This window comes from Gekko japonicus, unplaced genomic scaffold, assembly GCF_001447785.1.
Source record: "Gekko japonicus isolate JY-2015 unplaced genomic scaffold, Gekko_japonicus_V1.1 scaffold880, whole genome shotgun sequence".
Lineage (NCBI taxonomy): Eukaryota > Metazoa > Chordata > Lepidosauria > Squamata > Gekkonidae > Gekko > Gekko japonicus.
In genome coordinates, this window is record NW_015170917.1 from 269,364 (window position 1) to 292,883 (window position 23,520).

At 42.7% G+C, this 23,520-nt stretch overlaps 2 protein-coding genes across 3 annotated transcripts in view; both read right to left on the reverse strand.

Moving 5' to 3' along the window:
• Positions 1-12,735, reverse strand: part of RPF2 (ribosome production factor 2 homolog) — a 30,226-nt gene extending 17,491 nt beyond the window's left edge. The window contains exons 1-6 of the mRNA XM_015418754.1: positions 12,671-12,735; positions 9,540-9,672; positions 6,510-6,547; positions 4,982-5,021; positions 2,802-2,883; positions 1,991-2,067 (exon numbers count right to left, since the gene is read on the reverse strand). Of these exons, the coding sequence (XP_015274240.1) occupies positions 1,991-2,067; positions 2,802-2,883; positions 4,982-5,021; positions 6,510-6,547; positions 9,540-9,672; positions 12,671-12,717 (417 nt within the window). The 5' untranslated portion in view covers positions 12,718-12,735. The remainder of the gene's footprint in view (positions 1-1,990; positions 2,068-2,801; positions 2,884-4,981; positions 5,022-6,509; positions 6,548-9,539; positions 9,673-12,670) is intronic.
• Positions 12,736-16,800: 4,065 nt separating this feature from the next.
• Positions 16,801-23,159, reverse strand: GTF3C6 (general transcription factor IIIC subunit 6). Of its 2 annotated transcripts, none has more exons than XM_015418756.1 (6): positions 23,024-23,159; positions 20,920-21,000; positions 20,163-20,226; positions 19,609-19,653; positions 19,375-19,488; positions 16,801-18,371 (listed from the first exon to the last, which is right to left on the reverse strand). In XM_015418756.1, the coding sequence occupies exons 1-6, from the start codon at positions 23,069-23,071 to the stop codon at positions 18,070-18,072; spliced, it is 654 nt and encodes a 217-aa protein (XP_015274242.1). In that variant the 5' UTR covers positions 23,072-23,159; the 3' UTR covers positions 16,801-18,069. The 2 variants fall into 2 exon arrangements, with proteins under 2 accessions (XP_015274242.1, XP_015274241.1); XM_015418755.1 differs by having other exon boundaries at positions 19,372-19,488.
• Between the last annotated feature and the right edge of the window lie 361 nt (positions 23,160-23,520).

Below are 23,520 nucleotides of genomic sequence, written 5' to 3' on the forward strand. Positions count from 1 at the left end.
GGGGGGGAGCGTGGCTGTTTGCCCCGGGCTAAATAACCGCGGAATTGCACAATCCGACGTCCCGTGTAACTCCCGTGGAGGTCCGCTTGAACAGCCTCCAGTCTCCCAAGGACAAGGAGTCTCTCAGGACACGGAGGGACTTTCCCCAGCCTCCCCCCCCCATACCCTTGCAAGGAGCCCCCTTCCTTCGGCCAAGCCCCTCTGGCTGCCAGCAGCAGTGTCCTCCCCCTTGCTGACCATCTGGACTTGTCCCTCCCCTCGATGCATTGTTATCTCCCTGACTTTGCACCGTGAATCAAACGTCCAGCGTCTGGAAACGGGGTGTTTTGTTGTTTGTTTACACAGTGTGCGCATGCTCCGTTGGGTGCTGTTGCGTATCTGTGGAGAGTTGAGAAAAAAAACAAAGCTGTTTGCGAGGGGACACGGGCGGGCGCCGGGTGCCCTGGGATTCCACCGGGAACACGATCACGCGCCTGCCCTCGCCCTGCAGTTTCTGGAAACTAGTACCTCCGAGGTACTAGTTTTTTGCCGTGCGTCTTTGCTGGGAAGCCTCGGCTGAGCCACGGGAGTGCTACACTTCCCAGATGTGCCGGTGAGATCGCGCCTGGAAAATGCGCCTGACTTCCGTCTCACTAGCGTGGCTACTGTTCCGTGTGACCGCAGCCTCCATGTATCTGTTTGTACTGTTAGTATGTATGTATATGTATGTATATGTTATGATTGTTTGTGTATGTTATGTGGAAAATGTAATAAAACCCTGCCCCTTTGGGGGCAGTTTAAAAAAAGAAAGAAAGAAAATCCCTTCATTAAGAGAACCAACGAGGTGCTAAGTGAAAGAGCTCTAGTACTGGTCTACTTCCCAAAAGCAGGAATTGTGTTTTTATAGAAGATCTTTAATCGTGACAGTGTCTACCTGCCAGTGTTTCCTCTAAGCTGAGTTAGTATAAGCTAGCTCAGTTTTTTAGCCTCTGGCTCACATATTTTTGTCTTAGCTCAGGAAGGATGGCTCCAGAGCAGACTAATTTATGCAGCAGCCAAATCACTTGCTCACAACTTTAATGCCAGTAGGTCACAAAGTAGAATTTTTGCTCATGAGACTCTACAGGTTAGAGGGAGCATTGCTACCTGCATAGGAATACCAACAGCGAAGAAAACAACATTGGCCACACTAGTAGGCAGAAAAAATGTAGAAAACCAGGTACAAAGTGAAATAATATTTATTAAGTTCTTGTGGATCCCTACATGTTTCGCAATTCACTTCTTCAGAGGATCACTGCCAAAGTTACTCATTTTCCACCTTGAGCAGTAAGAAGCGAATTGTGAAATGCGTAGGAATCCACAAGAACTTAATAGATATTACTTCACCTTGCACCTTGTTTTCTACATTTTTGCTACCTGCACTGGAAGCTATAGAAGCCCAACACACTTCAGTAAAAGGTAGCATTATCCAAAAGGCAAGTTAAGTTGTGCTGAATTTTTCTCACCAATCTTAATTTTGACTTCTAAAAGTTTCTTACTTTCAAATGGAAAGATACAAAATATGATCAGTGTTAAGGATCATTTAATCCAACAGTTCTGGATTTGATCCAAAACACTGCTTGGTATGCAACTCCTTTAAGAACAGGGGAGGCAAAGCAGAGACAGGGGCACAGCAACGATCACCTTCCCCTCCTCTACCAATGGATAGTGCCGTTCCCCTGGTATTTTGATATACTCTCTGTCAGTACTGGTAAGAGCAAATTAGGACTGCTTTTTAACATTCTGGAAAAAAAGAAATATTTCTATCAAATATTTCTATTTGTAGAGCAGAGCATACAGCACACATAGTAGGCAAATTTACACATTTCTCTCCAAAGCCCAGTGAGAATTTTTCTGACAACACCCAAAACCTATCATTTCAGCAAATGAACGGTTAATCAACAGTTGTCATCGTCACTGACTACCTCATGTTATTCAAAAGTAGCTTACCTTTAAAAAAAAAGCAGCTTACCTTGAGATCTCGGAGACGCACAAACTTCTCAATGCCCAACTCAACCATATCCAGGACATGATAATCATACATACGACCTAAAAAATTAAATGTTGACCTTGGTAAGGATGTTCAGGACATATTTGCATTTTGGAGAACGATGCATAACAGAATTGCAGCTAATGTGCACATAACTCATGGTACCTACCACTATTTGCATGGATCAAGGCCATGCCAGCCCACAGTTAACTATTTACAGCTGCCTAGCTTCCTCTTTTGTTGTGGCAGATAAGCCAGACATTTGAAGGAGAAAGGAAGGGTAATATTTTAAATAGATAAGGAGGGAATTTTGGCATTACAGAAATCTGAGTGCTAGCATGGCTGGAGAGTCAAACTTGAATTATTCCTCCCACCCACCCACTATGTAGCCTTAGTCTCTAGTTCAGCCTACGCTTCCCAGAATGTTGCTGCAATGGTGAACATACATAAAAGCAATTTACACATGAGGAGTGATAAGAAAAAAGATACATGAAAGTACAACTTCTATCTTCACAAGCCAAACCTGTCAATAAAAAGTGACTAAGTGCTATGCTCACACATTCATGGAACAGTAGCAAGGTGAGCGTAGGAAGGTGCTATTCAAATGCCTAAGGCTGGTTTCTTGATCCTTTCAAATGCACTACTAATACTTTCCCCCAAGTTTTGTTCATTGAGAAAGAAAAAAACAAGCTGAAACTCTCAGAATGCCATATGGCTACCAGCTACATGTTTCTCACCTCTGTTTTTGATGCATCTTCACCTCATTCCAACCCATAAAAAATAAACACATTACCTATTACCAGATTATTAGGCCTCTTCTTATTATGTGATCCAAACAGGAACAGAGAACAGTCAGACTTCTTAGAAAAAAATTCCTATTAATTAAGAAGGGACACAGTTTAGAAACATGATGAACACTATAATAGGTACCTCTCAGTGTTGAATGTACTCCTATTTAGTAGCTTTAACCTTTGCCAACAGAGAAAACTACACTGACTGTATTCCCTGTTGGGAAATTAAGGCCTTGTTTTATTTTATGAGCGTGTGGCAAGCATGGATCACAATTCTAGGAACCAGCCAATCAGCAGTGCATATCCACTAGGGCTCTGCACTTGAGTTCCTTGAACTCAGGAGAATTTCAAAAACAGTTTGTGATACAGCATGGAAAGGGCATACAATTCAACATGGGGGGAAAAGTCAGGTCGAGGTCAGCTAACTTCACCTGTAACTACAGTTCAGCAAACTCAAGCAAAAAAGAAAAACACCAAGAAAGGGGGGGGAGAAGCCCCATACAAACAGATCACGGCCATATGTCACAGGTCAAGTGCTTACCCACAGAGATATTCTATGCATTCCTGTCATGTTTCATTGTACTTGCTATATGTTGGCCCATTCACAAGTTCCTTTAGCACACTAGTCATGTTCTTGTCTGGGCAACTGATTGCTGGCATGCTAACCTACATAGTTAACACATTTAAATTTGGCAGAGTGTACGTGGAATGGCTGTGTCGTGTCTGATTCTGTCCTCAGTAGCAAACCTCACTGCTGTGTTTTTTAAAGACTTATTTCTATGTGGATATGATTTCTAAAACTAATCAGACAATTAAAATCCATTACAAGTGTAAACATAGGCCAATCCCAAACAGCTGTAAAAACATGGGCCAGGCTCCAAAGAGGAACATATGCAAAGTATTTCCCTGTGCTAGGAGAATGCCACTGCAAGATGAAGCTTAAAAGCCCCTATATGCACGTGCTATTACTGTCCTCAACCCACAAGAAGTACAGCCCAATAAAGTGCAATCCTTCTAAAATTCCGTAAAGCCCAGTGCCCTCTGTGTTCTTCCCAGCAAGAAAGAATGTATTCAGACGCTCTTTCCTGTTTCTCCATATAGAATCAAGTACAAATACCCAACTCCAACAGAGCATGAGGTTGCCTGTATTTTTTATGGAATATATCTGCCTGAGCAGTTAAATCAAAAAAGGTTCAGACAATTTCAGTACAATTTAATATGTCTGGCAGGAGATAGGGTGGGGTTGACATTTTGTTACCAGCTTAAGCTGTGGATGGCTCCAGTTGTACATCAAGGCAAGCTCTTTTTGAAGGCATAATTCCTGTGGGGTCCACATGTACCTATGTTTTATCAATGTGATTCCATAGAAACACTCTTCTTATTTAGCATCCTTCAAATAACTAGTTTGACAGGCAGAAAGTTGATTCATTTGAAATGTGGTGTTGTGGGGCGAGTTTTACAGATACTCTGGACTGCCAAAAAGACAAATAAGTGGGTTCTAGATAAAATCAAGCCTGAACTCTTCCTAGAAGCTAAAATGACCAAACTGAGGCTATTGTACTTTGGCCACATTATGAAAAGACCAGAGTCACTGGAAAAGACAATAATGCTAGGAAAAGTTGAAGGCAGCAGGAAAAGAGGAAGATCTAATATGAGATGGATTGACTCCATCAAGGAAGCCACAACCCTCAGTTTGCAAGACCTGAGCAAGGCTGATAACAACAGGACATTTTGGAGGACATTAATTCAGAGAGTCACCGTAAATCAGAAGCAACTTGACAGCAGTTAACATACACACACATATTTAATTTGTCTATAAACTTAAGAGTGCACTCCCTATCTAGCTTGCACATATGCATATGTGCCATAGCACCAGAAAGTGCCAGGTACTATTTTTATTACAAGTAAATTACTCTGGAGGATCTGTGTTCTCTACAACAGTACCACCCAGAGGCAAAGAAGAGCAGTGCAGAAGAGTCACTCCACAAGAAAAAAACCAACCTACTGCCAAAGGAACTGCTTGCCTGAACTGCATTTATTTTAACATAGTCCAATATTCATCTACTAGGACACCTAATTCCATATGTTATGGAATATTTCTCCTTTGAATCTTATTTTGTTGGTTTATTTTCACGCAAACAAGGCTCCTGTTCTAGAGTAATCAAATGTCTTTCATACTCACCAATGACGTCTGATCTTCAAAAGGTCTTGTAACATTTTTTCTGAAGAAAAGACAACCGTTCAATTCCCCCTCTGATTTCTTGCACAACATGACTGCAAGCTTTCCTTTGTAATTTTAGAAATGCTGTACTGAAAAGTCCTACTTTCAACATAAGAACTGTAATGCTATGACTGGCCAACAACTAGTATAGTCTACTATACAACACTGACTAAGTAGATGTTCCTTAGAAGGCCCTTGGAAGAGTAAGATGGACTCCTCCATCTCCTATTGTAAGCCCCTAATACTGCCACTACACTTGGGGGCTTCATTTCTATCATGGACCCGAAGGTATCCTCTATCTAATCCATCTGGCCATTACCACAGCATATGTCAATGAATAACTTCAGTATTACTTAATTAGCAAAGGTGATACATTGGCCAAGGGTCAGAGCCTCAAAACACCTCACAACTTTCAAAGTACACTAGTAGTAGTAGCTTCAATATCCATGTGTAATAGCTTGTGCCGCTCAACAGAATAAAAGATCTTTTGCCATTGCAACTGCAAAGGAGACAACCTTCTATAGAGAGTTGTACTTGGATTGCCAAACAGGAATGATTTTTTTAAGGGACCAACACTCCCTTCTGATATGTCTTGATACAGATGTTACACAAAGGCCACTTAAGTGGGACAGGTAAATCATACACTGTATCTAAAACTACATATATTTAAGGCTGTAAGCATTTTCCTTAACCTCAGTTCTGACAGATGCTTTTTATTTTTAAAGTATAACTGAAAAGTAAGCATTTTTGCAAGTCATCCAAAGCAGGCCTACTCAGAAGTAAGCCCCATTTTAGTCAATGAGGCTTACTCCAAGGGAATTATTTTTTGAACTGCAGCCTGTTACAAAGGACCACACATCCATACAACCCTATCTCACCCTGCAGACATCTTCTGAGACCCCACTACAGGTGCCTCTGCTTTCATTGTTAAATTTTAAATGAATTTTAACCCACCCTGAACTTGCTTTAAATAAATAAATGGAGGGATCTTGTAGAACTACTGGCTAACTCTTGGTTAGTGATCATATGTTCAATTTTCTCTTAACAGCCAGGTTCAATCTGAACAGATCAGAAAATTTCTAATCAGAGATGCCTAAAGCTTAGTATACCCTTCTTCTGGTTTTAAAAATTATTATTATTTTGGGGGTTTTTTTGTATTTTTCATATGTGCATGTACACCTGGAAGTCATGGTGACCTCTGGTGACTGACCCCTACTGGGAGCCTGGAGAATATTCAGAGAGGTGGCTGAATAATACCTTCCCCTGGCCTCCCAACTGCTGGAATTCCAAGGAGGTCTCCCATTCAAGTACTTACCAGAGATGACCGTGCTTAGCTTCCAAGGTCTAACAAGATCAGGCTTGCCTGCACTATCCAGGTCAGGGCACCCTTCTTCTGTTCTAAGCAACATTCTTCAGCCTGAGTGAACTAAATAACTTTAGCTACTCCTAAATAAGCCAAATACATTTGACTGAAGAAAGCACCACTTACTTTTTATATAGAACAGCAAATGGCTTTTTCAGAGCATACTACAAAAAAAGAAAAAAGGAGACATTTTATGGTGAAACTTTGTTGATTGCTAAACTATTAGGAAAACCAGTTTAGATGAGATACAGATAAAGCAGAGTTTGGATTAATAAGTGCCTAAAGAATATTGTCATTCAGCTCCCAAGCAGTGTCAGATACAGGCATGCACTTAAGAAGGCAGAAGTATCTAGTTAGCTAGCACATCAGATTATTTATTTATTTATTTATGACATTTATACCCCACTCTCCCAGCTATGGCCGGCTCAGGGCGGCTTACAACAGGATAAAACAGCAATAAATTTAATTCCTGGCAAAAGGTATTCCTCAATGTTTTTGGTTTGTTATGGGTATAGCACACAAGAAATGCTATTAGAGAACTTTTGCTACAATGTTATTCTTTTATCACAACATAACTACCTGTACATTTAACAATGAATAACGCAAAGGAAAATTATACCATCCTTTACTGCTACACAGATAAATGCAGGATAACAGTTACATGAGTCCTATAAAAATATTTTACCCAAAGATAAGAAGGTCACAGGTAATGAGCCCTTTCTAAGAGGCTCCTAAATCAATTAATACCCCCAGATTTATAGGTTTTAAAAATCATCTTCCAATAACAGTTCACTGTCCCACTTGACAAGGGTACACATTAGGGTTGCCATTCCCTAGGTCCAGGTGGGGAATCCCCCAGTTTTGGGGGCTTCTGCCCACCACCAGCCAGTTGGCTGGTTAGGGAAACCCCACCCCCAAACAGTGATGTCACAGGGGCAACATCTTTGACACAATGACATCACCCAGAAGTGTTGTCATCATGTCGGGGGCACTGCGCAGTGACACTCTGGTTTTTGGACAAAACTCTATGTTTTCAGGGCAATTGTAGCAACAGATTTTTGCCCTCAAACTAGACCGGTACTGTGCGATGAACCCGAAGTAATGATGTAACTTCCAGGTGATGTCATCACATCGCAGAGCCCTGCCCCACTCCTGGAAGACTCCCTCCCGCCAGGGTGTTGATGAGGCCTGGCAACCCTAGTGCACATTCATGGCCTACTCCTTATCCTATAATTTCAAACACCGTACAAAGCTATCTATACTTGACTATCTTCTTAAAATATATAACTGTTAGCTTGTTCTTGCTACTTTCTATTTAACATCGTGATTACAAGTTTCTTATAGATATGAATATTTGGTAGCCTTCAACCAGAACACACCTTCCTTTCTGTGAAGATGTTTTCAGGTAGGTAGCCATGTTGGTCTGCAGTATAAAGCAATATCTGAGTCCAGTAGCACCTTAAACCCCAACAGGATTTACAGGGTAAAAGCTTTCCACATTATACCCTGGAAATCTTGTTGGTATTTTCAGGTGCCACTAGAGTACAATCTTGCTTTTCCATTCTTGCCATTATCACTTCTTGCACCTCAGCCCCATCACATATTATGTCTTGATATGGGTTGGACTGTTTCTATCTACAAAAAGCCATGCTATTGTGTTGCTCCTTTGTTCCGTAGCCCTCTCCAAAGCTATTTTATTCTGACATGTTTAGCTGAGAGGAAGGGCTGGCTCTTTTTCTGCCCTAGGCAATCATCCTTCATTATCTTTTGGGTCAACACCAGCAATTGTTCCCCTGTACTCTTGGCCATACCTGTGACAAGAGACTTTCACTTATGGTCTATTAAAAGCACCGCACCTGCCATATCCCAAAAGAGATGAGCTTAAGCAACAGTAAAAGAAACAGAATCACAGCTTCACCTCTACCATGGAGATCCCCCTCAGTTCTTCCGGGGACTAAAAGTCCCTACTTGCTCATGCATATTTACTGGGATCCTATAGTCCCCCAATCTGCAGGACTTATGTTGTCACTTACTACCCCGATGATACTTTGCCAGGGTAAGAAATAGTAACAGGCCAAGGGCTATCTATGAATATGTTAATGTGCCAGATAGCAAAAGGGCAGACAAAAGAGATGAGGGTTGTGCTGGCCACAGAGGCGGCTTTATCTGAGAGGAATGGCAATAGCTTCAGCTCCTCAGACAGGACGCAGCTCCACACTTGCAGCTGGCAATCTCCCCACCTGCCTCAGTTTGAGCACACGTGCCATGGGTTCCCTACCCCTACCTTACTCTGCACTATTGGGTAGCCATACTGTTCAGAGGTTAGTACCATATTTGGCAGGTCAGAATGATCCAGAGATTTCCCAACAAGGCTGGCAGAGGTTAAACAAACTGGCAACAAGACCCTAGGTGATGTTGCTTCTCTGGCACATGAGTACAGTCATTTAGAAATAACCTCTTATCTAAAAATGCTATTGTGAATTCTGCATTTGGTCTTACATTCAGCAACAAAGCAAAATTAATGGAACTGCTGTACCTTGATGTTTTGTACCACATTCTACAGAAAGCAACTACTTGAAAGAACAAGAAACTTAATCAGTTCCCCTACAAATATAGTGGAGTGAGGTACAGAACACATTCATCACCAGTCACTGCAGCATACCTGGGTGTGTGTGTGTGTGTGTGTGCTTAGAGGCATTCACCCAGTAAAGGTAAAGGTTCCCTTGCTCGAAAGCCAGTCGAATCCCACTCTAGGGTTGCGGTGCTCATCTCCGTTTCAAAGCCGAAGAGCCAGCACTGTCCGAAGACGTTTCCGTGGTCATGTGGCCGGCATGACTAAACAAAACATCAAGGTGTACGGAACGCTGTTACCTTCCCACCGAAGTGGTCCCTATTTATCTACTTGCAATTTCTTGCTTTCGAACTGCTAGGTTGGCAGGAGCTGGAACTAGAGATGGGAGCTCACTCCGTCATGCAGCACACTCGGGTCTCGAACTGCTGAACTACCGACTTCCCACAGCCTGCAGTTCAGCGTCTTAACCACTTGAGCCACCGCAGCTCCCAGTACATACTGATTATTCCTTATATTGTTTTCCAAGTCTCATTCCTATGTAACTCAGTAACTTCAGTACCACAAATAGTTCCAGAAATACTTACAATGTCCTTGAGTGCGTCAGTGACTGTTGAACTTGCATTCCCACCTTTAATGAACATGGCATTCTTCGTATTTTCTGTGAGCTTTGGCGCTCTATTTTCAAGAAACCTTTTCGCCCTTTTTGTTTTAGGCTTCCTGTCATAATTTTTAAAAAAGTTATCTTTCACAAAACACAGGTGCTTCATGTTCCTCATAAGCTAAATTTAATGTGCAGTTACTTAATATTCTGAACCTAAAATGTTACACTTCAGGATTTAACTACTTTAAAGAGCAACATAATTCCCTATTTTTTTAAAAAATCAGCCTGTATGACTTATGTATTCACTCATTATTAGTTGTATTTATGTTATTTATAATCTACCTTTCTCACTGGGATTCAACATGGATTACAGAGTGAGTCAATACAATCAACAAGATGGGACATTCAATAATGAGATAAAATTTGGGTTGTAGAACCAACCAGAAGTCTAAAAAATAGAACTGAAGCAAAGCATAAGTGTTAATATGACACATTAAATGATGCAAAATTACATAATAGGATCCAACTTACAGCAAACTATACACAGCAGTATAGACCACACAGTCCCTAATAAATTTAGTCAAGTAATTTGTGAAGCCTTTTGTACAGAGCTACCCTATTGCCTGTGTAGAAAAGCCCTCTTGAATAGTTCCATTTTGCAAAGTTTTCAGAAAGCCAGGAGAGTGGGAGCCTTCCCAACCTCCTCAGGCGGGCTATTCCACAAAGTAAGGACCACAACAGAGAAGGCACACATCTGGACAGCTACTGATTTTGCCCATTTGCAGGCTGACACCTGCAGAAGGCCCTGCTTGGATGAGCGAAGCTGTCATGGTGGAGCACAGGGAAGTCTTGCAGATATGAGGGTCCAAGGCAATGAAGGGCTTTGTATGTGATAGCCAATACTTTAAACTGAGTGACTGTAGAATGGGATAACTGATTATAACTGCTCTCCCATGGCAATTCTTTGGGTTTGATCTTTCAGGAACGATTTGAACCAGTCTGATGCACAACCCCTAAAGCCTACTTCTGCATCCAGGCACCTCAGCAAGATGGCATGGTCCATTGTGTCAAAGACAGCAGCTAAATTCAGTACGAGCAACAAGGAGGCCTGACCTTTGTCTACATTTAGATGGAGGGCATCAACTAAAGCCAGCAGAGCAGTCTCTGTCCTAAAGCCCAACCTGAAACCCACCTGAAAAGGGTCTAGAGTGGATGAGTTAATCAAGACCTGGGGTCAATCTGCAACTGCTCTCTCAGTAATTTGATTTAAATACAATAGAGACCCTAGTGTATCTTATACATATTCATATAATACAAAAGCCTAAATAACATTATATATCTACTAATAGAAAAGTCCACAGCTACAGAGACCTATTCCAATGCTGCAGACTATCTTGCTCCTGATAAGAGACTGATGGTTGCAACAGTCGTAAATGATGAGACTTAACCACTACACAAAACACTACATCAAAGGTGCCATTGGACTCACACTTTGTTCTGCTACTTCAGACCAACACGGCTACTCATCTGGGTTACATACAACAGCTCACTGTGGCCTCCTGTTAGCTATAGGTCCTACCACAATAGCAACAGGCTGTTATGTTCTCCACAAAAAGTGATTCAGCAAGCATCAAAGAACTGGAGAAGCCTTCTATAGAATTGTTGACTTGTGCACTGTAGCACTGTGAGCTTTAGTTCCAGGAAAAATACGTCTGCCTGTTGGACTTCAAAGAGGAAGTGATTGGATTTATACCCCGCCCTTCACTTGGAGTCTCAGAGTGGCTTACAATCTCCTTTCCCTTCCCCTCCCCACAACAGACACCCTGTGAGGTAGGTGGGGCTGAGAGAGCTCTTTTAAGAACTGTCCTTCAGAGAACAGTTCTTATCAGAACTATGGCTTGGCCAAGGTCATCTAGCACCTGCAAGTGGAGGAATGGGGAATCAAACCTGGTTCTCCCAGATTACAGCCCCCACATTTAACCACTACACAAAACACTACATCAAAGGTGCCATTGGACTCACACTTTGTTCTGCTACTTCAGACCAACACAGCTACTCATCTGCGTTACATACAACAGCTCACTGTGGCCTCCTGTTAGCTATAGGTCCTACCACAATGAACTTGTTATTCCAAAACAGAATATCATTTGGAACATGGAATGTCTGTGTGAAAATTAGCAATGTCAGTGTGATAATGTAGCAGTAGAAAAGAGCAAGAATCCAGTACCACTTTAAGGATTAACATTTGTGGCAGGGTACAAGCTTTCATGAATCACTGCTCACTTCTTCAGATGCAGCTAGAATATAAGTCCATATGTCCTATATTTTGGAGAGTGGAGTGATTTCAAATGCCAAATGACATTAGCAGGCAAATGACAATAGCATATGTGATTGGATTAGGTGTGATATGCAGCGGGATAGTAGACATGTGATAATGAAATCACATTTGACATCTGAAATCAACCACTATAACTTTTATTTGTTGAAGCGTTAAATTTTTTAATTGAGCATCTTTAAAAAAATAAGCTTTACATTTCCATTACAGAACATACTTTCCCCTTCCCCCGCACACCCTGAGGAACAAAGTGGGGGGGGGGGGAGAGAAAGAAAAGCCAGACCTGAGAAGGACCAATCAACAACTTGAAGAGTTGGCAACAGAGCAAGCATAATTTCCGTAACATTTATGAACGTTCACCTACGCTGAAATATTGACATATAGGATCCAGTGACCTGATACTAACATAAGAAAACTGATCCTTGTACAGGAGTTAGAACCAACCCTACATCATACCCCCATATAATATAATCCAACATACACAAATATTAATAAATGCACACCTAGTTTACTGTTTCAGACTAACCAAGGCAGAAAATTTCCCATTCAAGGAATGGGAACATTTACAACATTCGAAACACAACGGAATAAAGCATAGCCCACAGCCGCTACCACTCTAAGACATTATTGCGGGCACCACACTTTCGAGGACTAGCCTGGAAGACAGAAAATACAAGACAAATTGTGACCTACGAGTAGAACCACACATTTTTCTACGCGACCCAACAAAGGGCCGAGTAAAGTGATATAACTACTCGCCCGACTATCACCGTACTTACACTACTCTGTCCAACGAATCCATTTTTTGCGGAATACCCTCCTGCATCCACGCGGGCCGAGCAAGCATGTGCGCCGGAAGGAGAACAATTATGCTCTGTTTCGTGACGTCACATCCACCGCTGCTCGGCGATTACGTGAAGAGAGAATAAAGGTTGACAAAAGCGACAGACAAAAAGGAAAGAAAGAAAGAAACCGTAGAAGACACAAAAAGTCTTCCCCTTCGTAATCAATGCAAAAGGGAGGGGGGGTGTATGTGGATTTGAGTAGGTTGCGGCAATATTTGAATTCTGGATCTGTCCCGCCCGCATATGGAGTCAGTTAAAGAAACCGGAAGCTTAGGTTGTGTGGGTCGCTTTGTCCTCTCTATGATAAAAAGGGGTTGAGTTGGCGCCATAGAGGCTGGAGTCACTCACAAAGTTTAAACTACCGGTACAAGATAGGAAGCCGCAATTGCCTACGATTTTCGACGCAGAGTCGCTTCTGTCTGTTGGCATCTTTGTAGTGAAAACACAGCTAAGTACCATGGAGAAATTAGTTATTTTATACCATAAGGTAGATCCATATCACAAGGGTTACATTATAGTCCTCTTGATTCTTTTTGTTTTGTTGGTGGTGGTCCTGTTCACATCATTGATATGAAATGCGGTTTCATGGCCACCAGGGGGAAGAGATGAGGCTATGAGCCTACCTCAGAATAAAAAGCATCTGGGGAATCTTTTAGCATTGAGAAAGAATCAAGGAAGGTTGGGTGCAGTTAAAGGGGGGGGGGGAGCGCGTTTTAGGACAACCAAAAAAGTGTTTTTGCTTTTGAACCCCTGAACTTCCACACCTGGACCCTGCAGATCCAGCCTACGTTCAGGAGCTTCCGGGAGTAATCTCGCCTCCTGTTGATATGGCATGGCGGGGGTTTAATTCAGATGTTCACTGCTGTGAGGTTCATTGCTTACACACGAAATATTCTTCCGGGGAATTCATAGCCTACGAGGAAACAGGCCTGGCATTCAGGTTTGCCAGAAAGAAAGGAAAGAAAAAACAAAACTTTTAGTAGTTGCTCAATAAGGACTTGATCAGCCCCGTAGCTAGGGGCTTTTTTTGCGAAAGGATGGGGGGGGGTCCTCCTCCACCACCCCCTCGCCCAGCACGTCGCCTCCAGTCACAAAGGTCATGGAAGCCGGGAGGGAGCGGGCGCTGCGGGGGGGGCTCAGAGTGCAGGTAAAGGGCTGCCCCTCGGCACCTCTGGTGTCCACTTTCCGCGGCTTCCTTAGAAAAACTCCCGCAGGGCTTGTTGGGGGGGACTCGGGTGGTGGGGGGCAATGTTCGCTCTAAGCTGTGGAGTCTTGTGAGCAAAAATTCTACTTTGTGAGCTACTGGCATTAAAGTTGTGAGCCAGCTTGGCTACTGCATAAATTAGTTTGCTCTGGAGCTATCCTTCCTGAGCTGAGACAAAAATGTGTGAGCCAGAGGCTAAAAAACTGTGAGGTAGCTCACACTAACTCAGCTTAGAGGGAACACTGGTGGGGGGCAGGCGGTACAGAGACTGGGGAATGCACCTAAATTGTTTGACAAAATGTATTTTTGAGGTCTGAGAATAAAGCTAGTACACTAACCAAGTACAATGAGATTAAGATTTAAATTTTGTTTTAGTGTCAATTCTTCATTTCAGTGTTGTGTGTTTATTGAATTACTTTATAATTTTAATGTTGGGTTTAATTATGGTAATGTTTTATATGCCCCTCCTTGGGAACAGCGATCCAGTGAAAGGCAACATAAAAATGTAATAAATAAATACTAAATAAATGTTATGGCTTGTATGAACAAAGCCTGAAGAAGCTGTGCAAATTTGTCTATGTATACTCAGAAGTAAGCCCCATTAAGTTCAGTGGTACTTAGCAACTGGTAAGTAACACACTGCTACATACTTATCTAGGAGCAAGCCTCCCAAGCACACTTATCTGGGAACACACATCCTTGAACTTAGCACAACCTGCTAGTAATTCTGCAGGAACAAGTAATCCCCAAATGCTTATTCCTGCTTGATGCTTCAGTTCCCTATCCCTGATATATTTTGTCTCCTTCAAAAAGCACACTGTGCACTAAAACTAACTCAGCACACAGATATAGCCTGGGAACAGGAGCTTGGGTGGTTTGTCATTATGCCCAAGGACTGGTCTTCACTACCAAACATAGGTTATTTTTCCTTCAAAAATATTGGGATGGGTGCATATTTGGGGCAGGGAGAAGTTTCTAGATTAATTCACCCTTCAGTCAAATCTAGATCTGACTTGGCTTGGGGAGGAGTCAAACCTGCAAATATATTACCCGAGAACCAGTTTGGTGTAGTGGTTAGGAACATGGACTCTAATCTGGGAGAACCGGGTTTGCTTTCCCACTTTTCCACATGCAGCTGCTGGCGTGACCTTGGGTCAGTCACAGTTCTTTCAGAGCTGTTCTGGAAAGAGCTCTCTTAGCCCCACCTACCTCACAGGGTGCCTGTTGTGGGGAGGAGAAGGGATAGAAGATTGTAAGCTGCTCCGAGACTCCTTTGGGTAGTGAAAGGCAGGGTATAAATCTAATCTCTTCTTCTTAAATAACGTTTCGCTGAAGTGAATCTAGAACCTTCGAGGTTCTCAGTTTTATACATGTCATACTGTTTTCCAAATCATAGCCACATATTGACTATATTGTTAGATTGCAGAACCGATGAGAAAAGGTGCAAGAAAATAAGTTGTTTTAAATGTGATTAGAACTATCATTGCTTGTGATAAAGCAAGTACGGTTATTAAAATCTCACATAAGCCTCAGATTTGCAGTGAGCAGGACTATCCAGCAGCAAGCTTTATGAACACCACCCACAACATGAGCTCTGTTGGAAGGCTGGGATATGGAAGATGGCATTCAGCAGCTGAGAAAGTGTGAGCAACATTCTTGGATTTCCACCTTGTCAGTGTCAACTTAAAAAATGCAGGCTGTATGTTTAGAGGGTCAAGGCAGTTTGGTGATTGCCCCGGTCTACATGCAGATACAAAGACAAACACACACTGCAAATATACGCTCTCCCCCCTTTCTTGATTCATGATATGGTCATATCTTCCCTTGACCACTGCAGCCTCCTCTTCTCTGGCCTTCCTCTGTGCACTTTAGCCCCCTCACCTCTGTATAGTACTCAGTTGCCAAAATCACTTTGTGCGTTCATGTGTGTTCCAATGTCTGGCACAAACTTTGTGACCTTACCTTCAAATTCTAGGGTGCCCTGGCCTTACTTTACCCTTTGTTCCTCCAGCTTCATCACCCTCACTGTACAATCCTATATGCACTTCTATGACTGCTTCTGAAGGTTTCCTGCTCCTAGAATCAACTCTATGGCCCTTTCTCCCTTACTGCACCTCACTTCTGGACTTCAGCATGAGGCAGCCTCTTTTGCTTTTTTATTTTGTCATGCATCTTGAGTCTCAGTGAGAAAGACAGCCTATAAATGAAGTAAAATAAAATATTTTATTAAAAATTTCTACTCGACCTTTTCACAAGTTCAGAAAGCTTACAAGAAAATCAAGTTTGCATTGCAAGCCTCAAAACAACTGAACAGATCCAGCTGTTAGTAAAGAATGCCTATCAATACAAAAGCCTTCCACCCAACCCCCTCATGAACAGGACAACCTTGCACGCTTTCCAAAAATCCGGAAGGGATCAAGTCTTTTGAAGATCATTCCACAAAATGGGAAGAACAATGGCAAACTTCTTCATTGGTAATAGCAGAATGTGCCACTGGCAGCAAAGAGTTCTTGGACCGAACAATGCAGCTGCCTTCCTCAAAACAAACCTGTCACAACCCCTGACCCAGTCCTTTGTTATCAATGACAAGTCCCTCAGGCTGGAAAGTTGACTCGCTTTGGCACCTACATCCACGTTATTTTACTATACCAGGCCCACAGGTGAAGTGGATTTTTCATTAGTATGTCTTATTTTATACAGTGTGACTTATTTTATAATCCTGCACCAGAAAGCACATCAGCTACAAATCAAGACCCCTTTTCTCTGGATCCTACAGACTGTATAGTGTATTATATAGGTTGAGGATAACACAGGAGTCACATATAACAAAACACATACGTTTATTTAGTTTGCAAGCATGACATGACCTGTAATGCCTTCCCACTGTAGGCTGACAGCTGATACAATTACCAAAGCTCGGAGGTGTGTTATACTTAAAAGGTTAAAAATGTTGGTACGCTTTCATTGTGTCACACTTAAAATACAATAACTAGATGGCTTTTACAATTCAGTTTTTATCAAGGAACAGCATCCAAAACCTGTCCATCTGAAATCATACGCTACAGTTTCTGGTGGACTCTCTGCCTAGTTAGGATACCTCCTATCCTTTCTCCCTCCAAAATCCTCTGTTGGTTGATTATTATTTTCCTTACTTCAGCATTCCTTTGAGCCTGTCTGAATCCATTTGGTCTGATGGAGGAGAAAAGAGGGTGGGATTTCTTCCTGTCCATCACCCCACTTTTTCCCATGAAGCTTTTGGCACAACCAATAAGCCCTCTTTCTTTATAGAAAGAAGCCCAAAAACATGCTTGACTGGAATGAAGAGAGGTTTTTGCTTATCCCTGCGTCCGCTTCCTTCTCCGTTCCTTGTTGCCTTTGCCCCACAGTTTAGACTGCAAGCTCCTCGGGTTCTTGTGTGGTGGAGTAGGAGCTGCGAGGCACAGGTTCAAATGCTTACTCACATGTGAAGCTCACTGGGTGACCTTGGGCCACTCAGGCTCTCTCAGGTGTACTGGAAGGATAAAATGGGAGGAGAAAGAACCAGGTCTGCTGCCCTGAGCTCCCTGGAGAAAGGTTGGAATATAAATACACTAAATAAGTAAAACTAAGTATCTGAGAACAGCAAACATGTATTTTACAAACAAGTGCACAATCTTTTGCAAATTTAATTGTGTACACAGAAGAATAAAAAAATGGCTTAACATCAATTTTTCATCAATCTTCTGTTCTTTGCAAATCTGAGGGAGTGAGATGTCCTAAGAAAACCAAGCTGCACTCCAGAAAGCCCTACGAGGCCTGCTCAGAAGTATGCACATAACCAACTATATTTTTTTTATTTGAATTGGAACTTCCAGCTGTGCAAAATGTTAATGAAACTCACTTGAACTTTTTAAAAGGCTGCTGTTGCAATATAGTTGGCCAGTGGTGGGCTCTTGTCGAAAGAAAAGTCAAAATCTTCATGAGGCATACACTAGGCACACAGTTTTCCAGACTATGATCCTAAATTGCCATGTAAGTTTAGGATTCATATTTCCAGTTAACTACGTACACAAGTCAGAGAGATGCCTCTCAAACGTACACTGTATTAATTAGTTCTATTAGTGGTCATCTCAAAATTAGAGACTTCACATCAACATGGAGCATCATCTAAGGTAATATCCTGAGTATTCAATGAAGGAGAGTCCACTGCTTCAGGGCTAGAGTTATCCAAGATTTGGGCAGGGTCATCAATTTCAACACTAGGCTGCATCTCAGATTCAAAGTTATCATCAAAGTTTCCTTTATCACTGGCTTCTCCCTCAGACTCTTCAGCCAGTTTGTCTTGAGACTCAGCCATCTCCTCTTCTTTTTCATACAAAAAATTGCAGATCATGTTCGGTCTGCTGTATGAAAAATCTTTGTCCTTAAGCTCAAGCCATTCCACTCCACCACCTGTCATAGAAAGAAAAAGGTGAATGGATTTGTATTAAATCCATCATACGCTCACATTCATCAGATCTTTGCTCCTCCCATCCCTTCCCCAATACCAATAGCAAGACTACAAACTCCTCAGGGAACTGACTGGCTTTTTTGCTTATGTTACTCTAGAAAGCACCACATACTGTAATGGTGCTATAGCAATAGTAATCAACAAACTTTGGAGGTTGACTACATAGCAGGTGATTATTATCACACACACACACACACACAGAATCATGACCAAAGTGAAGCACTCATTATGCACCTTTGGGAATAAACGTGGCCAGAGAACCAGCCTTATGAAGTCACCCAATACCTTATTTATGGAAGTGTCCATATCAGCTTCCATCACAAATATATCCAGTACTGGTAGTGTATCAGACAACCCAAAAACAAGCTGGTTCAAAGTCTAGGAAGCATAATGACCAAAATGCAAGCATGATCATGACAAGTACACTTGAGCTATTTGGTCTGCGAGTATATCCTGAATAGACCTCTTTGCTCCTGCTCTCTGCATGTATAACTAGGTTAATTAGCCTATGGCTTTCATACAGTTTAACATATGGAGGCTCTTGTCTTGGGAAACAATGCCTTAGCAAGGTAAGTTACATTTCCTTTTCTGCCTTATCATTCCATCTGCAAGCAAGAGAGTGCACTTCAACCCCAGGCTTTTTGAAATGGGGTGTGTATGGGTGTTCACAATGGGGTGTGTATGGGTGTTCACAAGAAGATCCAAATAATCTTGTACATTTTATAGGTGATAGGCCTAGAAGCAATCAAGACTCAAGAGTGTAAGGTGTAGAACTGAATCCCATTACGATCACTGAAAGAACAGAGCACACCCGCAAGTCCTTGTGGGGAGGGGTGAGAAATGGAAGAGTTCTGACAGGAATATAAGAAACCCACAAGTATAGTTTAGACTGAGGATGATTTCATAGACTGAGGATGATTTCATAGACTGAGGATAATTTACCACCTGTGTTTTCTTCTCCTTCCTTTTTCTCACTCAGGAGCGTCCGTGTCATATTCAGTTTCTTCATTGTGTGGTACTTGTATTTTAGCTCTAATTTTTGGTTTCCTTCTGCATCTACTATAAAGAAAATTATTACAGAATGTTTTAAGTGGTAAACTTACTGTTTGAAAATTTAACACATTGGCAACCATCTCTGAGCCTCTGAAAACATTTAGATACAAATAGTGCATTACCTACCATGATCTTTGTTTTCTTCAAACACCACACAGGTACCAAGGGTATCTGGAGACAACAATGAACATTTTGGAAAGGTACAAACTTCTTTCTACAAGGTCTAACAGTCAAAATAGCCACATTTACTAAATCAAATCAAAATTTAAGGAGATCAGCCACTATGAAAGTTAGGAAGTCAAGGAATGATGGCCAGGATTCAAACAGTTGTTTTGGATCACGCAAGGGACTTATATTACCTCAGAAGTATTTAACTTTTTTTCTTTGATTAGCTGGCCCCAACACAATTTGCAAAATGTTTTTGAAATTCCTCTCAGCTTCAGAACTGATTTGTACCAGATTTAATGCTTAGAACTGAAAGTTGTAGTACCTGCTTTTAGTTATTTCATTATTTTTAGATTTTATATTTCAGATGTTTTTTGTTTTTTTAAAGCTTGGGAAGATTTTTCATAGAAAACAATAAGAGATTACCAGTAACAACAACAATGGCCTTATTGAACTAGTTACACAGTTCTTTGCATGAAAATTAGTAATGTAACAACCCATAACATTTATCTTACCTTCATACTCCCCAGCAAAGACATATCTGTCTACTTGCAAAATGGGCTTCTCTGTATCTATTCCCTGCAAAGAAGAAGCAGGAACCAAGAACAAAGCAATACTATCAGGTCAGATGGTGTGCATTTCCAGAACAGACCTATTTACCAGAAAGAAGCTCAATTATTTCCAAGCAAGTTTTGTATTTAAAGACTAACCTAAACCTACTGAAAACTTTAAAGCTCACTAAGGGACATTTTGTATGATAAGTTTCCTGCATGAGTACACACATATAAAATATGCTGTGCAAAGAACATACATGCCTATTTTGCCATGTATATCCACAGTGGGAAGCTACAATTGGCCACAACGTCCCAACAGGTGTATACATCTATGTGTGCACAGTGCTGTTAAGTTACAGCTGACTTTTGGTGACCCCAGCAAGGGTTTTTCAAGGTAAGTAATAAGCACAGATGCTTTGCCATTGCCTTCCTCTGCAGAATCTTCCTTGGTGGTCTCCCTTCCAAGTATCAACCATGCTTAGCTTTTGAGATCAAACGAGATCAAGCTATACCATGCTGCCTTTCCTCCGAAGGTGTATACATAGCAAAACAGAAACATATGCTCTTCAAACCCAGGGCATGCATGTTTTCCTACAACCATGACAAAAGCCCTTCATCAGCAGAGCCATGTCCATTGACTGCAGCAGGTATTAAATCAAGACAGTTTGTGATCGTTCTCAGAAACAGAAAAGTTGTGCGTTGTATTCATCACACTCACCAGAATTTTGCATCTGTTCTCACATTTCTCCAGAAAATCAGAATCAATTATACCTGACAGTTCCACCATGACTAGTTGTTCCTGAAAAGAAAGTTTATGATGGTCGTTTTAAAGAAGGCATTCAGAGGCTCTCTTTCAGCCCAGCAAATGGGATCAACCTTGCAGATATATTCTTCTCTGTTCTTATATCTTGGAGAGCAAAGTTATTTCAGACGCCAAATGAAAATAGCAGGCATTGGTAATGAGAGAAGAAACCTAGGTCTCAATTCAGTCCAAGAGGATGCATTGTTTTGAGCTTCATTATCAGTTTCAATTAAACCGTCTCTCTTTTAAATCTCCCTTCGAAATTTCTTTGTAAGAGAACTACTACTCTTAGGCCCCGGTCACACGGGCCAGATAACGCGGGGGGGGGGGGGGGGGCTATTTGTGCCGTCGCAAGTTGACCTGCCACTACGTGATCAGACGCGACGGCGGTGAACTGGGGGGTTTTTTTGGCGGCTCAAGAGGAGTGCGCTGGAGTGATCAGACAGAGGGAGTCCGTCTGTGGCCCATCGCAAACACTTGATAGTGGACTTTCGCTGGTACTTTTTAACTCTGGATCTTCGGCCAGATGACATGGGATGGCGACGGGTGCGCAATGCTTGCCAGATGTGTCTGTTTGATCGCACCTTTAAAATCCACCCGGCATTCGTGAGTATCCCGCGGCAAAATCTGTGTGTGACCGGGGCCTTAGGTTAGCAACTGAATGTCCTGGAAGGTTAAATTGTTCCCCCACTAGTTTTTGAATGTTGTGGTTTCTAAAAGCAGTAGAAAGAAGGAGGGAAGAGGAGGAGGAGGAGGAGGAGGGCACGGCGGAGTCATGAAAAACACTCTGCAGCCTCAGCCAGAGCAAAAGCGGCCACAGCAGCAGCAACAGCAGCGGTGGGCAGGGGAAGAGGAGAGGTGGCTTTGCACAAGCACATAACCTTTTTTTTCTTTATTAACAACGGGGCGAAGCTTCGCCCAAGCGCATATCGCCAACCTAGATAAAATGGCGGGCAAAAAGCGGAAGCCTCAGGCTTCCAAACGGAAGTGGCTGTACAACGTTGGAGAGCGTACAGACGGAGGGGTACAGCGATTACAACTGTTGTACTCAGGATACCACCACTTGGGGACCTAGTGGCAGAGTACAACGGTGTAAAGCTGTTCACAACGGTTAGGGACGGGAGGCAGATGTTCGCTGTGTGAACACCGGTAAGTACACCGGTTGGAACCGTCACCTATTCCGTTGTAAATCCCCCATCTGAACGCACCCACTGTGTAATGGGGTCACCACTCTTACTCTACAGAGTCTACAGCTGAGTAATGGCACTACAAATTACCAAAGGCTGCAGTCCTATGCACTTTTTTTATATAGGACTAAAAAAATCCCATGAAACCCAACAAGATGTACTTCCCAGGAAACACACAAAGCATCAGGCTAAACTAGGGTTGCCAGCCTCCAGGTAGTGGCTGGAGATCTCCCAGAATTACATCTGGGATCCAGGCTATGGAGATCAGTCCCCCTGGGAAAAACAGCCGCTTCAGAGGGTGAATTCTATAGCATTATACTCCACTGAGGCTCCTCCTAGGGTCGCCTGCTCTGGATTGGGAAATTCCTCGAGATTGCGGGGTGGAGTCTGGTAAGGGTGGGTTTCAGGCAGGAGAAACTTCCGCAGGTAGAGACCAACTTCCAAAGCAGGCATTTTCTGCAGGGGAACTGATCTCTGTTGGCTGGAGAGCAATTGTAATTCTGGGAGATCTCCAGCCACCGCCTGGAGATTGACAACCCTCCATCCCTCCCAAAACCCGCCTTCCCAAGGCTCCACCCCCAAATCTTCAGGGATTTCCAGATCCAGAGGGTTGCGGCCGACCCTAAACCGCTTTCCACGGCTCTGTCCTTAAAAAAAAAAGAAGAAGCGAAACCTGCCAGATTCGTTTATTACTGTGGCAAACTCCCGCCCGCACTCCAGCCAGAGGCCGCTGCACAATTCAAGCCCGACGGCGGGAGTGTGGTAGTGTCACCGGGAGGCGGAACGGAGGTGGTCCACGACAGCACCCAAAGGAGAGGCTTCTTCCTACTTACCGCTACATCTTCTGCTCCCTCTTCGGGAAGCGTGTCCACCACCTCCATATTAGCAGCAAGTTCAACCACCGTCACGTGACCTCTCCTCCGCCATTTTACGCCGCGCCGGACGATCCCTGACAGTTTCTTTACAGGCCGGGAGTTCCGTCGCCGCAAGGGCGGGGCGTATGAAATCTCGTTGAACTCTGCAAGAGCGCTTAATAAGAATGACTGGAGAACGGCGCCTCAGGACGGGAAGCGGCCGTTCTTTCTCGGTGGCCGTAGCGCTCATGTTAACAGGCTTATCGCTTACTTGTGCCGGGCATATAACACAACACTTGTTCTTTGTTTGTATCGCGGGGGCGGGGGAATAGTACATTAAAATTAATTTTTAAAGCGTTGATTTGAGGACGAGAAAGAGCTCGTGTACAGTTCATCTCCGTAACTACAAATCGAATCACCTAAATCTGGAGATTAGGACATTGGACTTGGCGGCTGGCAGTTTTGAGTCGCCGGCA